The sequence below is a fragment of the Girardinichthys multiradiatus genome, chromosome 10 (genome assembly GCF_021462225.1).
Source record: "Girardinichthys multiradiatus isolate DD_20200921_A chromosome 10, DD_fGirMul_XY1, whole genome shotgun sequence".
Classification (NCBI taxonomy): Eukaryota; Metazoa; Chordata; class Actinopteri; order Cyprinodontiformes; family Goodeidae; genus Girardinichthys; species Girardinichthys multiradiatus.
Genome location: NC_061803.1, coordinates 19,839,744 through 19,852,798, shown reverse-complemented (window position 1 = coordinate 19,852,798; position 13,055 = coordinate 19,839,744). Strand labels below are relative to the sequence as shown.

General features: G+C 36.9%; 1 protein-coding gene across 39 annotated transcripts in view; it reads right to left on the bottom strand.

Annotated features, from left to right (window-relative positions):
• Nucleotides 1-13,055, bottom strand: part of LOC124874916 (ankyrin-3-like) — a 223,918-nt gene that overhangs the window by 93,908 nt on the left and 116,955 nt on the right. For 30 of the 39 annotated variants that reach the window (XM_047376558.1, XM_047376581.1, XM_047376582.1 and 27 more), the window contains exons 6-14: nt 9,767-9,952; nt 8,774-8,797; nt 6,228-6,326; nt 5,238-5,336; nt 4,432-4,530; nt 4,123-4,320; nt 3,423-3,521; nt 1,402-1,500; nt 878-976 (exon numbers count right to left, since the gene is read on the bottom strand). In XM_047376558.1, the coding sequence (XP_047232514.1) occupies nt 878-976; nt 1,402-1,500; nt 3,423-3,521; nt 4,123-4,320; nt 4,432-4,530; nt 5,238-5,336; nt 6,228-6,326; nt 8,774-8,797; nt 9,767-9,952 (1,002 nt within the window). The remainder of the gene's footprint in view (nt 1-877; nt 977-1,401; nt 1,501-3,422; nt 3,522-4,122; nt 4,321-4,431; nt 4,531-5,237; nt 5,337-6,227; nt 6,327-8,773; nt 8,798-9,766; nt 9,953-13,055) is intronic. The other 9 variants (XM_047376552.1, XM_047376555.1, XM_047376557.1 and 6 more) reach the window with 1 other exon arrangement.

Sequence of the window (13,055 nt, the reverse complement as noted above, 5' to 3'; positions counted from 1 at the left end):
ATATTACGCTGTATGATTTTGACATAATGCCTATTCTTTAACAAGAAGGAATTTCGTGTCAGAGAAAAATGGAAAGTAGAAATTAATAGTAAAGAAACTAAGGTTACAAATGTGGACATAGAAAAAAGGATAGAAAAAAGGATAGAATATTTTGCAATAAGTAATAACTAGAGAATGTTTTATTTCAAACATCTGGGTCTTTTTTATTATAATGGCTTGGTATAAGAGAGTCGCATAAATTTAGTAATTGTTTAACATCTTATTTGGATTTAAATGTAAGACTGGAGTTGCTTGAATGTACTGTGATGTTTGTTGTGCTGTAGATGCTTGTGAAATATGGGGAACAGAAAGTAGCGTAATCCTGGAAAAATTGCAGGTAAAATTCATGATTTATATCTTGAGGGTAATAATAACATAAGAAAGACTGACTGGATACTCGGGATGGACTTATGAGTAGTAACCATGAGAGCAAGAAAAAGAAACTGGGGAGGAGTCAAATTTTTTTTAGCATGTACAAATTTAAGAGCTGCTCAATATTGGCACAGATGGTTACCTAGATATTTTCTTTGTACTATTAATCGGAAAATTCTAAAATTGTACAGGGATTTGGACTATTGCTGAAAATGGTGCTGTTTTTTTCTAGATACTTCTGACTACAGTGCTTATATAAGCAGGTTTGTTCTTTATTGAAAATGTTTGTTCTATAGCATGTGACTGGTTAACAAGGAAGAAATTAAATTAAAAAAGAGATGGGCTTCTTTATTAAAGTAAGGCTCATTCTAAGATTAAACCTACACACACACACACACACACACACACACACACTCAAGTGGTCTCAAATACGATCATCTTGAAATGATAAAGAGTGACAGCCTACTTTAGCCTTGACATCAACTTGTGCTCCGTTCTGAATCAAATATCGGACCACATCAGACTGTCCGGCCCTCGCTGCCATGTGGAGTGCTGTCTCCCCTCTCTGAAATACATAAACACCCAAAAAACAAAAGGTATGTACAACCAGCTTTTGTCTAATTAATTTAAAAAAATGGAGAGAAAGAATTTAAAATAGTAGGAGAAAGCCACGCCACTTTGCTTTCAATGCAGTAGGATTTTTGTCCCATTATTTTCTACTTCTATGTTACCCTTACAGCACGACATATTAAAACAGCTAAATGTTGATGAGCTGAACTTGAAAAAAATCTAATTGTTTTCTTTCTTCATGCCTAAAGGGAGATTTACACTTACTTTTATGGTTTTATATTGTTCATCTATGCATATATCTCATAATTATTTTAACTTTTTCACACGTTCTGTCAGAGCCAATAAAAATTAAAAGGAAAGTTTGACACCAGACTTTCAGACAGAAAGAAGAAACAACTATCAGGAATGTCCTGAACTCACCACATTGCTTGTGTTTGGTGAAGCCCCGTGGTTGATCAGCTGATGGACGATGTTTTCATGTCCCATAAATGCTGCGACATGAATCGGCGTCAGACCGGACTGTAGATGGAGGCACACACAAAAGAAAAGGATTGGATATAAATGAACACATTATGAAAACCTTATAGTTTTGCAAAGAAAAAAAAAAAAATTATCTTTTGAAAACCTGGCCGGTTTATATCATATAAATGCACCTTTGTGGAAAAAGGTTAAAAATTTTTGAAACTGTAGACACCTCTATTTTTACTGGGGATATATTAGTCATGTTAAAAAGGCACAAAGTGACCTGAATCTTAAATCTGTGGCAGATAAACAAGCAGAAATGTATTGACTAATAACCAATCTTCCTGTTCTCTCTAAGAAAGATAGTGATGAATTGTTTAGATATCTGAAAACACTTATTACAGTAAATAACAGTTTTCTTGAAAGCAAAAGATAAACAACACTAACAAAAGTAAGTATTACATATGCACGAAAAAGATCTGAACAAAAAGCTCTTTGAACATCCACCTCTTTCAGCTCTTCTAGGAGAACCCCAAGGCTTTCCCAGGCCAGCCAAGAGACATAGTCTCTCCAGCATGTTCTGGATCTTCCACGGGTATCCTCCCAGTTGGACATGCTTGGAACACCTTCCTAGGGAAGCATCCAGGGGGCATCCTCACCAGATGCCCGAACCACCTCAACTGGCTCCTCTCGATGCGGAGGAGAAGCAGCTCCTCTTTGAGTCCCTCCCGGATAGCCGAACTTCTAACCATATCTCTAAGGGAGAGCCCAGCTACCATGTTTAGAAAACTAATTTCAACCCCCTATGTCGACTCATTCAATCACTACTCAACGTTTGTAACCGGAGGTAAGGATAGGAGTGTAGACTGACTGATAAACAGAGAGCTTTGCCTTAGAGCTTAGCTCCCTCTTCACTCCCTCTCCCCTCTTCACCACATAGATCTGGAACAGAGTACGCAATACTGTGGAAGCTGCACTGATGTTGATGTCTCATGCTGCCTTCTTCCATCTAGTCATACCAACCACGCAAAGTGCTTCATGTTAGAGCCACACATTCATTCACTCCCAGACGCACACACATTCATATGACCGATTCATACACAGATTGGTAAGCAAGTTGGGGCACAATGACATGTGGCAGGAGAAAGTTGTAACTGAACCTCTAGGCTTTTGGAATGCAAGACAACTACTTGTTCCAAATAAAGCAGCCAGTGCACACAAAATATGTGCAAACAATAGAGCAAATTGCATAGCTTTGACAATTTCCCCTTGTTATCTTTGTTTTGAGCTACTTGAATATGTCATAGATTTATGTAAAGTTTACATGTTAATCCTAAGGAGCTCCTGTTAATCCTACACACTTGTAAAACATTATTTTTGACCAATCAAAGCTGGCTCAGCTACTTTGAAAAGATGTGTAACAATGTGATATGAGTGATGCACTATATTGCCAAAAGTATTTGTGTCTACGTTTACATGTACATGAACTGTGATGACATTCTTAATGTATTCTTAATCTATAAATTTGTCGATGGTCCCACCGTTGATAGCAAAGCCATTTTTAAATATTCTGTAAACATCTTTCACAAGGTTTAGAAGCGTGTTCATACTTAGATGAGAAAACCAGAATTGCAGCCTCTGCTCTAATTCATTCAAAAGGTGATCAAGAAGGTTGAGGTCAAGACTAAGTGCAGGCCGGTCAAGTTTCTCCACCCCAAACATTTTACACCTGCTGCCGTGGAAGTTATGGTAACCCCGGAAATAATTTATTTAGTGGTGTGAACCAATACTTTTGGCAATATAGTATATGTGCAACAAATATCTCTGTGAAGCAGGCTTTTATAACTAAATATGGCACTGCCAGTGCTAAGCACACAGAGTATAGATGTGTGAAAGCTGCTCAATAAAGTAAAACTGATATGCTGTTGCTTTAATCATACAAATATTCCACACGCATAAAGAAACACACACACTCTTACCTCTGTAACTGCCTGTATAGATGCCCCATGCTTCAGAAGGAGCTCCATCACTTTCAGTCGGTTTTTCTTACAGGCAATGTGCAGGGGCGTAAAACCATTCTAAGACATTACAAAAGAAAAACATATGCTTTAAAGAGAATTGAAATAGTTCAAAAAGTATTTGTGTTTCTCCTTAAAGGTCCTGCGGAGTTGGAGTAGGACAAATCTTGAACACCAGATGGAAAGTTTACAAAAAAGAGAAACCTTCTGCCTCAGAACCTGACAAATAGTTGAAAAGATCTAGTCTACTCTGCACCCAAAATAGATACTTTCCCCACAGCTCACTTTTTTTCTCTCCAACTTGTAAAGTCCTTTACCCCTCCCTCTGTTTGTTTGAGGTTTCTGGCTGAGTCGTATGACTTCATTTTCCAACCCGTTTCTTTTTTTCCTTCCTCATTCTCTCCTGTCATAAAGTCCCAGTGCTCTAACCACACCCAGACTTTTCCCATTAGAAAGCCCAGATCCTGATCTTACATCAGAATAGAGGTTGGTGATATATTTTCCATGATGCTCTTTGTCCTGTTATGTGTTTTTTCTTTCCATTTTTTCTAAACAAGGAAAAAGCAAAATGTGATTTTTGCTTTTACAGTCTGGTGTTCTACCTTTATAAGTAATTGCAAAGCCTGTTCCTTCCATCTTTACTTCATTTATTTCTCCTTACCAGTGCCTTAGCGTTGGGATTGGCCTTCTTATCCAAGATGACCTTTGCCACCTTGTAGTGACCGCAGTGTGCAGCCACATGCAGAGCTGTCAGGTAGTCGTTGGTCACGTCGTCCACAGGCACCTCGTGGTGCAGCAGCAGCTGGACACAGTTCAGGTGGTCTCCTTGCGTCGCCATGTGAAGAGGAGATAAACCATTCTGGAGAGAACATGATGACCGGTCTTACTTTTATTCAACAGCAAATTGTTAATCTAAGAATTAATTAGTGGAAGGGAGACTGTCATAGTAACACAAATGTTGAAGATGCACCTTGGTCTTTGACAGTATTGGCGCTCCTCTGTTCAACAGCATCTCCACCACCTGCTCATGGCCACTTCTGGCACCGCAGTGGAGAGGAGTCAGACCATCCTGTAAAAAAAACAGAACAAGTTGAGATACTGATTTCTAATCTCACTTTAGCAGCCACACATTCACTTCAGTACTCCAGACACTCTGGAGTACAGAGCAGTTTAGTTAATGCAGGTTTTACTGAGAGAGAAAACTATTTTTGAGCAATTTGGCCAGTCTTACAGGAAGCATGTTTCTATGAGGCAAGGTGAGACTTTTAAACTAAAGAAATTAACTGCCAAGCATGGTGGTGGTCGCATCATGGCATAGAGCTGCTTTGATGCCAGAGGCAGTGGTACATTGCACAAAGTAGAGGGAAATATGAAAAAGAACCACTGTCTCTGAAATCTTCAACCTTACCCAAAATCAGCAGCTAACTGGTAAAACTTAAGATGCAATTGGGTATTTTAACAAAACAACGATCACAAACATGCATACAAATTCGTTTTGGAATGGGTAAAGCAGCCTAACATTAAGATTCTTCAATGGCTCCACTCTGAACTATATTGTTAAGAGGTTCAAGATGAGAAACATTTAGGCAAATATTAGTATTTGATGAGTGGACATAAACTTTTGAACAGGATTTTTTTTGTTTTGTTCCAGTGACACACATTAAGTGTTAGCCCATAATATAAGCCGTGTCACTTTGCAATAAATTCAGAACTGAAAAGATTTGTTAACCTCTCAGAACTCCAGCGTTGGTGAAATGTATGTGTGTGTGTCCTTACCTTGGTCCTAGCATCAATTTTGGCCCCTCTTTCCAGCAGCAGTCGCACCATGTTTGTATTTCCTCGTTTTGATGCTACATGCAGAGGTGTTATGTCATTCTGCAAAAAGAATAAAGCAACACTAATTCATTCAGGCTCAGAGATATACATTCTTGTCACTGCTGTACTAAATTGAAAACAAAAGGGCAGCAGTGAATGCACTGAGTAACATTGGTCACATTTTGACTGGTAACTCAAAACATGACAGTTTATTTTAGTAGTTATTTTAGTAAATGTTACATATCTGACACTTTTTTCTGTTAAAGAGCAAACCTCTCTTTCAGAAAGAATAAAATGAAAATGACTAAATATCCCCCTCTTGAGGAACATATAATAACACCTACCTTTAATGATTTTTTTCTAATAATATTTAAAAATATTAATTAGATATATAAATAAATACACTGTTGCTTCAAATTAAAGCACAATAATTGGAGTTTCAAGCTTGCAGCCGAGCTTTTGTTCTGTCACAAATCAAAGAGTAGAAAACATGCATATAAAGGACTGATTATGGATGCTGGGTTAGTGTCATTTATGTGATGGACTAACACAAGTAGTGCATTACTGTGAAGCGGAAAAAAAAGATACATGGTTTACAACTTTTTTTTTTTTTTTACAAATAAAAATCTGAAAAGTGTGCAGTGTATTTGTAGTCTCTCATCCACCTGAACAAAATTCTGCCTTGAAAAGTCACATGAAAACTTTTGAAAGGCAGTTTTGCCAATATTGAACTCAGAAGGGAGAAAATGAACACCATAATAGTGAAAAATCACTCAGACATTCACCCTGTGGCCCCAATCATTACACAGGACAAGATCAAAAGGGATAAAAGTATTTGTATGTTTTCTCTCACTCACTGACAAAGCAGCTGCAGAATCACACACTGCACATAAAAACACTGAAGTCGTTGATGGAGCATTTGTTGCAGCATGCACTTCATGAGGTACTTACCCTGGCCTTGAAGTCCACAGCTGCCCCTCTGTTGAGCAGCAGTGTCGCCACATTGATGTTGCCATAGTGAGCCGCAATGTGGAGTGGAGTAAATCCGCTCTGAAAAGGACGAGACAGAAAAGAGAATGAATTAAAACAGACAGCAAGACCTGTCACATGATGAGCTACAAGCAAAGCATGATAACAGAGTAGATTTGAGCATTGGCTGGCCAAAGGCAGGTGGCGAAAACAAAAAAAATCCCTAAGTGAGCACAAGTCAGACATGCTGTCAGCCCAGAGCTAAATTCTACTTTTATGGTAAATAGAAACTCTTTGGCCATTGGATAAACCAATGTAATTTAGACAAACCAGCACCACAGTACCAGGATGTGGCTCATCTTACAATCAGAGCAGCTGCAATTTGATAAATGTTGACCATTGACTGTTAATATTTACCCAAAAACTACCTTTATCTTTATAAGGGATAGTAAACTTGATAGAAACAAACTAAAGTGTCTAAAGCTACTGCAAATTGAGAATTTAAGCAAAGTAGCAACTGTGGAATACACGCTGTCAATTTTATTTAAAATGTGTTTGTTGATGACATGCTTCCATCTGTCAGGAAATACAGAAATCACACATGCAGGTAAACATGCATTTTCACCAAAATCTACTTGTGAAAAACCTGCTTTGAATAAATGATCAGCTGAAGTCTAAATTTATGTGACCATTTCAGGAACTCCAACTTACATACCAATCTTTTATATCAAACATTTGAAATATTCAGACCAAACGTGAATTCATGCTCTTGTATTTTTACAGTATGATTATCACTGATTCAAGGTAAATACAACAGGGAACCCAAATCATGGTTTCTGACAAATGCAATCGAAACGTCTGTGGGATCACATATTGTTAGCCCTATAGCATAATTACCGAAGTCGTACTTGACTTACGCAATTCTGCTATGAGGCTAACAATATGACAAATAAGCTATTGTGGTTAGAGTAAAAAAAGTTAATAGAAAGTGTTAAAAAATATATTTTTTAACAACAAAGCAAGCACATACTAGAGATGCTAATCGGATGATCTGAACAATTTATTTTTTCAGTTTTTACCGGAATCACCCAGCTGTGACTATTTCATTGTCTGCTTGATTGTGAAGCCTGCGTGACTGACAAGACAACTAGGAATAGCCCATTAAAAGAACAACTCTTTGCTTTCATATTTTATCGAAATAACCGGGCTCAAATCCTGCAAATTACACCAAACTTTAACAGCTGAGTCTTTGCACAGAAGAAGCTACTTCGCTTAGCTTGGAGACGGTTGATGTTTGAGAATGAAGATTAATCCATGTGAAAATCCTGTTTACAAAAAGGGAAGCTTGTAAAAATGTAAACTGTTCACTTTGCAGCAAAGAGTGGTTAGTAGAGTACTGTTTATGATACAGCATAAACTGGTGTGCTACCATCAAGCTTTGTGGTTGAATCTCCTACTGTGTATTACCCTGTTTCAACAGAATGGTAGCCTGAATTTTTAATGAAAAAGAGAATTTGTAATCAGGTTTACATTGGTTATTTGTAGGTGTTGCTGGTTTTTATTCATATCCTGTTGGCTCACGTTCTAACACTACAAACCGAGTAAACATGCAAACCTTTAGTAAAGCTATCATCTGTATCTGGACTGCTCAGTTTCTTTTATCCAAGAAACGTACCAGCTAATTAAAGCTGTACATGAAAATTTAGCTTTAACACAAACATATCTTGTCTGACAGTAGTAAATTGCACTAGTCTTTACTGTGTAAACTGGCTTATCTGCAAGACAGCAGCAACTAATTCCCCAATGTGTGGACTTCCGTTACAGTAAAGATAACAGGTCAAGTTTCACCACCTAAACTGATATTTGACAAAACCTAGCAGACATCCTTTTTTAAAAATAAACTGAATTTTCTACTCTCAACATAATTAATTGCTAAATGCGCTGAGGTGCATTCTAGTTTAATGTAGGTAGTGCATTTAACCTGTATAATTCTTTTTTTTTCCAGGAATACAGAAACTCCCTTTTTTCTTTTAATTATTTTAGGATACATAAAACATATGTCACATGAGTCTTATCTTGAAAGAAAAATTTCATCGCTTGTTTTTCAACAGAAGGCATCACTGCTTTCCTTGTTGTGAACATTTTGTTGGAGAGGGCTGAAGAAATTACAGGAGCTGGAAGAACTGCTGTCTGGCATTAACCCACCACCCCAGTTAGTTCTGTAATTCAAGGACAAATGTGGGGCATAAGAGATGTTGCTGTTAGGCAGCTTTTTAACTCAAGTACTAAAGAAACCATAACATCTACAAAAACAAAACAAAACTGTAATACCATTTTTTTCAGCAGCAACTCACTGCATACACACAAAGTAATGTGTAAATGTGATGCAGGAAACAGGCACAGAGGTGAGGTGCAAAAGCATTCATGCCAGCATTTAGCATTCATGCTAGCAAACAGAAGGCTTTGCAGTTGAGCGCATGAATGAAGAATGAGAAGAGGAGAAAGAAGAAGAAGAAAAGAAGATGTACCTCTGTTGTTCTATTCACCATCATCTAGAAGAAAAAAAGGAAAAGGTAGGGAACGGAGGGATAAGAAAACAGGAACAAATCAAGAAAGGAAAGGTTGTAGAGGAAGAAAGAATGGGGCGGTTAGTGCACCACAACAAGTACAACAGCCACACCGACATGGTTGCACCAAGCTCCCACATGGATATAGGACAATGCAGTTGTAAATAATGAAAAGAACTAAAAGGGAATCACAGCAGCACACACAAAAGGAAGATGAGCTGAAACTCTGCCTTGTTCTGTCTGCTATACATTTCAACATCCCCTGCATAGAGAGGTTTAGTATACTTTAAACACCACTTTATCTATATATGCTTATTAAACTTTTGTTTCAATTAGAACTTCGTCAGGATGTCAATGCTTGAAATACTGGTCTGCAACCTTTGCTTAATACTTGCATATTCACTAAATTGTAGTCTGCATTCATTTGACTGGGGCTCCATGTGTACATTTAATAGTGGGAACATATGTATAAGTCTTGTTTTCTACAAGATAGAAATTAAATTAAAAACACAATAAGTACAATTAAATTAAATTGGATTGTAAAAAAAAAAATCACCTTGTGCGTCCAACACCACCAAAGAAAAAAGTGAAAATGTGAAAGTACCATTTTAAAAACTAAGATTACAATCAAGGATTATCTTGAAGGCAGCAAAATAAAGGTGAAAGTTATCAGATAACAACAGCCAATTACCACTAACTAAGCTAAACATAATTATGAATAAAACACCTCTGAAAAATAAAAAATATTTACATATTTCTCCTAAATCTTGGGGATGCCACAACTCCTAATTGCAAACTTAAGGGAAAACCATAAAAAGTGTTAATGGGGATGTGGGTTCAGGTTGTAGGAAAGAGGACACTAGGAAGTATAAGTTTGGAAAATATGTCAAACCCACTCACTGTTATTGCATCAGTACAGGAGCTGTGTTGCTTCTGAGAGCTAAGATAATGTACCTTTGACTCTACATCTGCGTTGTGGTCAGTTTGGAGGAGGAGGGCGGCGGCCTTGGTGTCATCTTTCCGCGCAGCTATGTGCAGTGCTGGGAGTCGGACCTTCCCCTTAGTATCATTTTCCAGTAGGAGGGAAACCACCTGGTCATGGCCCTGCTGCAGCGCCACCGCCAGCGGAGTAAAACCATCCTGTAAAAAATAATTCTGTTACTCCTGTAAAAAGGCAAGAACTGTCTGTCTAATATTGTAATATATATATATATATATATATATATATATATATATATATGTGTGTTTGGTCTAAAATCACAGAATTAAAGCTCTCACTAACTAGCAAACTCTGAAACATTTTTGCGATTGCAAAGGTAGTTCTGAACTCTCTGACAACAGAAATTAAATAAAGGAAGAATTTAATTTTTTTTTGAGAAGCCACTGTGGCTTAAAATGTTTTTGTAGATTTTTATCAACAACAAACCCAGATGCTTATATAAGATTAACAGGATGTTACCCTGCCATCAAATAGAAGAAATTTGTCTTGCAGTGCAAAACCATCAAATGACGATTTAGCATGTTAGACTTGTACAGTATTACAGATAAGTGCTTAAATAGTTGCTTAGCATCTCTGTAAAACAAAATAAAAAAAGGAATGCAGCTGCTAATGGACATTAAATGAGCAGCAGAGAAGAACCTACAAACACACAAACTGGAATCCAATAACTCTCCTATGTTATGTGATAAAAGCAGAAAGAGCAGCAACGTCTCTATGGGCCATCAGTGAAAAGGAAAGATTTCTCCTCACAAGTTTCTGCCTGTGCGACACATAGAAGCGTGTTTACACAGGGCACAGGCCATCAGGACAACACCAACTCAGCATCATTACACACCCACACATCAAAGCAGAATGTCCCCCCAGAGATCTCGCAAAAAACTGAACAGAGCCGAGCATCTACACAAACAAATACACGTCAGCATGCACATACAACTTCATAATCTGATCCACAGACACAGCTCCAACGCACACACACAGCCACACTCAAGGGAATACAAACATATTCAAATGCATAAACGTAGCCTTTTTTAAGGATTTCAAAAGCAGTGAGACACACTGCAGGAAATAGCTCCTCTTTCATCTGCCCTATTATGGATTCATGAAGCCTATGAAACGCCCTAAAAATACCTTGATCGACAACAAAGGAAGTATAAACAAAACATTAAAGAGATTAAAGATTGCAGTAACAGCAATATTTTCCTATACTGAAACGACACCAATTAAATTTAACTATGGGATTTTTTATTACTCTAAATGAAACACTAACTCAAACAGAAATGCTTACAAATTCATAATATTTACAGAAAAAGTAAAAAGATAAAGGAAGTTTTCTGATTTCTCCTGCCACATGCTCTGCTGAAATGTTTAAACCTCAATTATTAAACATACAGAGATGCCTCCAACATAGATAAGTTTGCATGCATGAATTATTCACTTTATGTCCCACTGGAGGAGGCTGAAGGAGAAGGTTAGGGGAGGGAAATGGTGGGATGTTGTGAAAAACAAGCTGAGGAGAAGACAGATACAGACAAAAAAGGGAATGGTTGAGCAAATAAAGGAAGGAAAGAGAATGGAAAAAAATGAGGTGAGGTGTAATGAAAATGTCAAGGACAAAGATCTGAAAACACAAAATCAGATTTCCAAAAAAGGAACACATGCATTTTCTAAACTTTCAGATAACAGAGGGGTAGATCTTCATTATGCTGTGTTACATACATCAGTGGGCAGCTACATGTTGTCCTTCAAAGAGATAAAATGTTATTTAAAAGACAAAAAAAAAATAAAATACTGACACCTTAAGTCTTGGAGTCTGATAGATCTCTGTTCTTCTGCAATGTATGGCCACCCAAAAAACAAATTTGTATCAATCCACCTCTTAAAATAGTGCCAAGTTTAGCCAGCATTCCCTCTATGATAGGGCAAAATGTCTAAATGCAAAAGTGACTCAAAGTTTGAAAGGAATACTGATCAATTTAAAAATATATATATTTCATCTATTGCTTGTGTGCTATTTTTGAAGAAAAAGTAGTTCCAGCATATGGCTTGTGCCTTCTAAGAAAGGTACAGAATACAACCTACTTTTTATGGCAGTTATTAATTTTTACCAGATTTATTTTGTGTGTGTGCAATTTACTGAAGTTTTTTTTTTACCTTTCGGGTTTTTTTTTTCAAGAAGTTCAGATATATAAGGATTAGCCTGTTTGTCTACGTTATCCTGTTTCAAAATTTAAAATAAGGTAATATGGTAAAATTAATCATTCTTAATTTTATATCCTAGCCATTGGCTTCTGTCTTTGTACTGTAACACTAGTATGTCTTGTTTTGGTTTTAATTATTGCAATGAGCCATTTTGAACCTAACTACATCAAGCTTTTAACAAATTTTATATTTTAATAAAAGATTGGAATAAATGCACATATCTAAAACTAAAGGTATAGCACAATTGTAAACCCAGCAAGATACTGACTGGCCAGGTAAAAGCTCATTAATCAGAGAAGCAGCCAAGATGTCCAAGGTTACTCTGGAGGAGCTGCAGTTGACCAGATAACTATTAATCATGAACTCTACAAATCTGGCCTTTATGGAAAAGGGTCATAAAGAAAGCAATTGTAAAAACAAAGTATTATACGTGTATGTGGGATTTCGGGGTTTACTTTTTTCATAAACTTAATGTAAACGATGACAGCGTAAAATCTGTGCTGTGTATCTTCTTTTACACCTGAGGTTAGATTTAAATTATTCTTTGAGCCTGGTGATGTCCAGATAATTTATTTGTTAAAACCTTTGAATTAACAAAAGGAGCATATTCTTTTAACCACTGCTGAGTGTAAACATATTAAATGTATTATTCTTTGGTACCTTCTAAGCTCAAAGATTAAAACATCATCAAACCGAACCTGCTTGTAAATAGCAATATCAAATTCAATCTGTTATGTTATATCAGCTTATAGGTCTTTTTTAAAAATTTTGATTAATTTAAATGTTCAGCGCCCTATCCTCTTATGGACGAGTGACGCTAATTAGCTTCATACCTGTTAAAGTCTGAACACAGACATGGTGGTGTATATATATGTCACAAATGTTGGTTGATACATAAAATAGCTCTCATACCAAGGATATGATTGGAAGTGCTTTGCTACCATTTAGTGGTCGGAGTGTGAACTGTACATGGTTCTTGCACACTGGGCAGACCACATTGAATTAGGCTGATAAACTCAGTAAATTGTACGAATCTGAACTAGG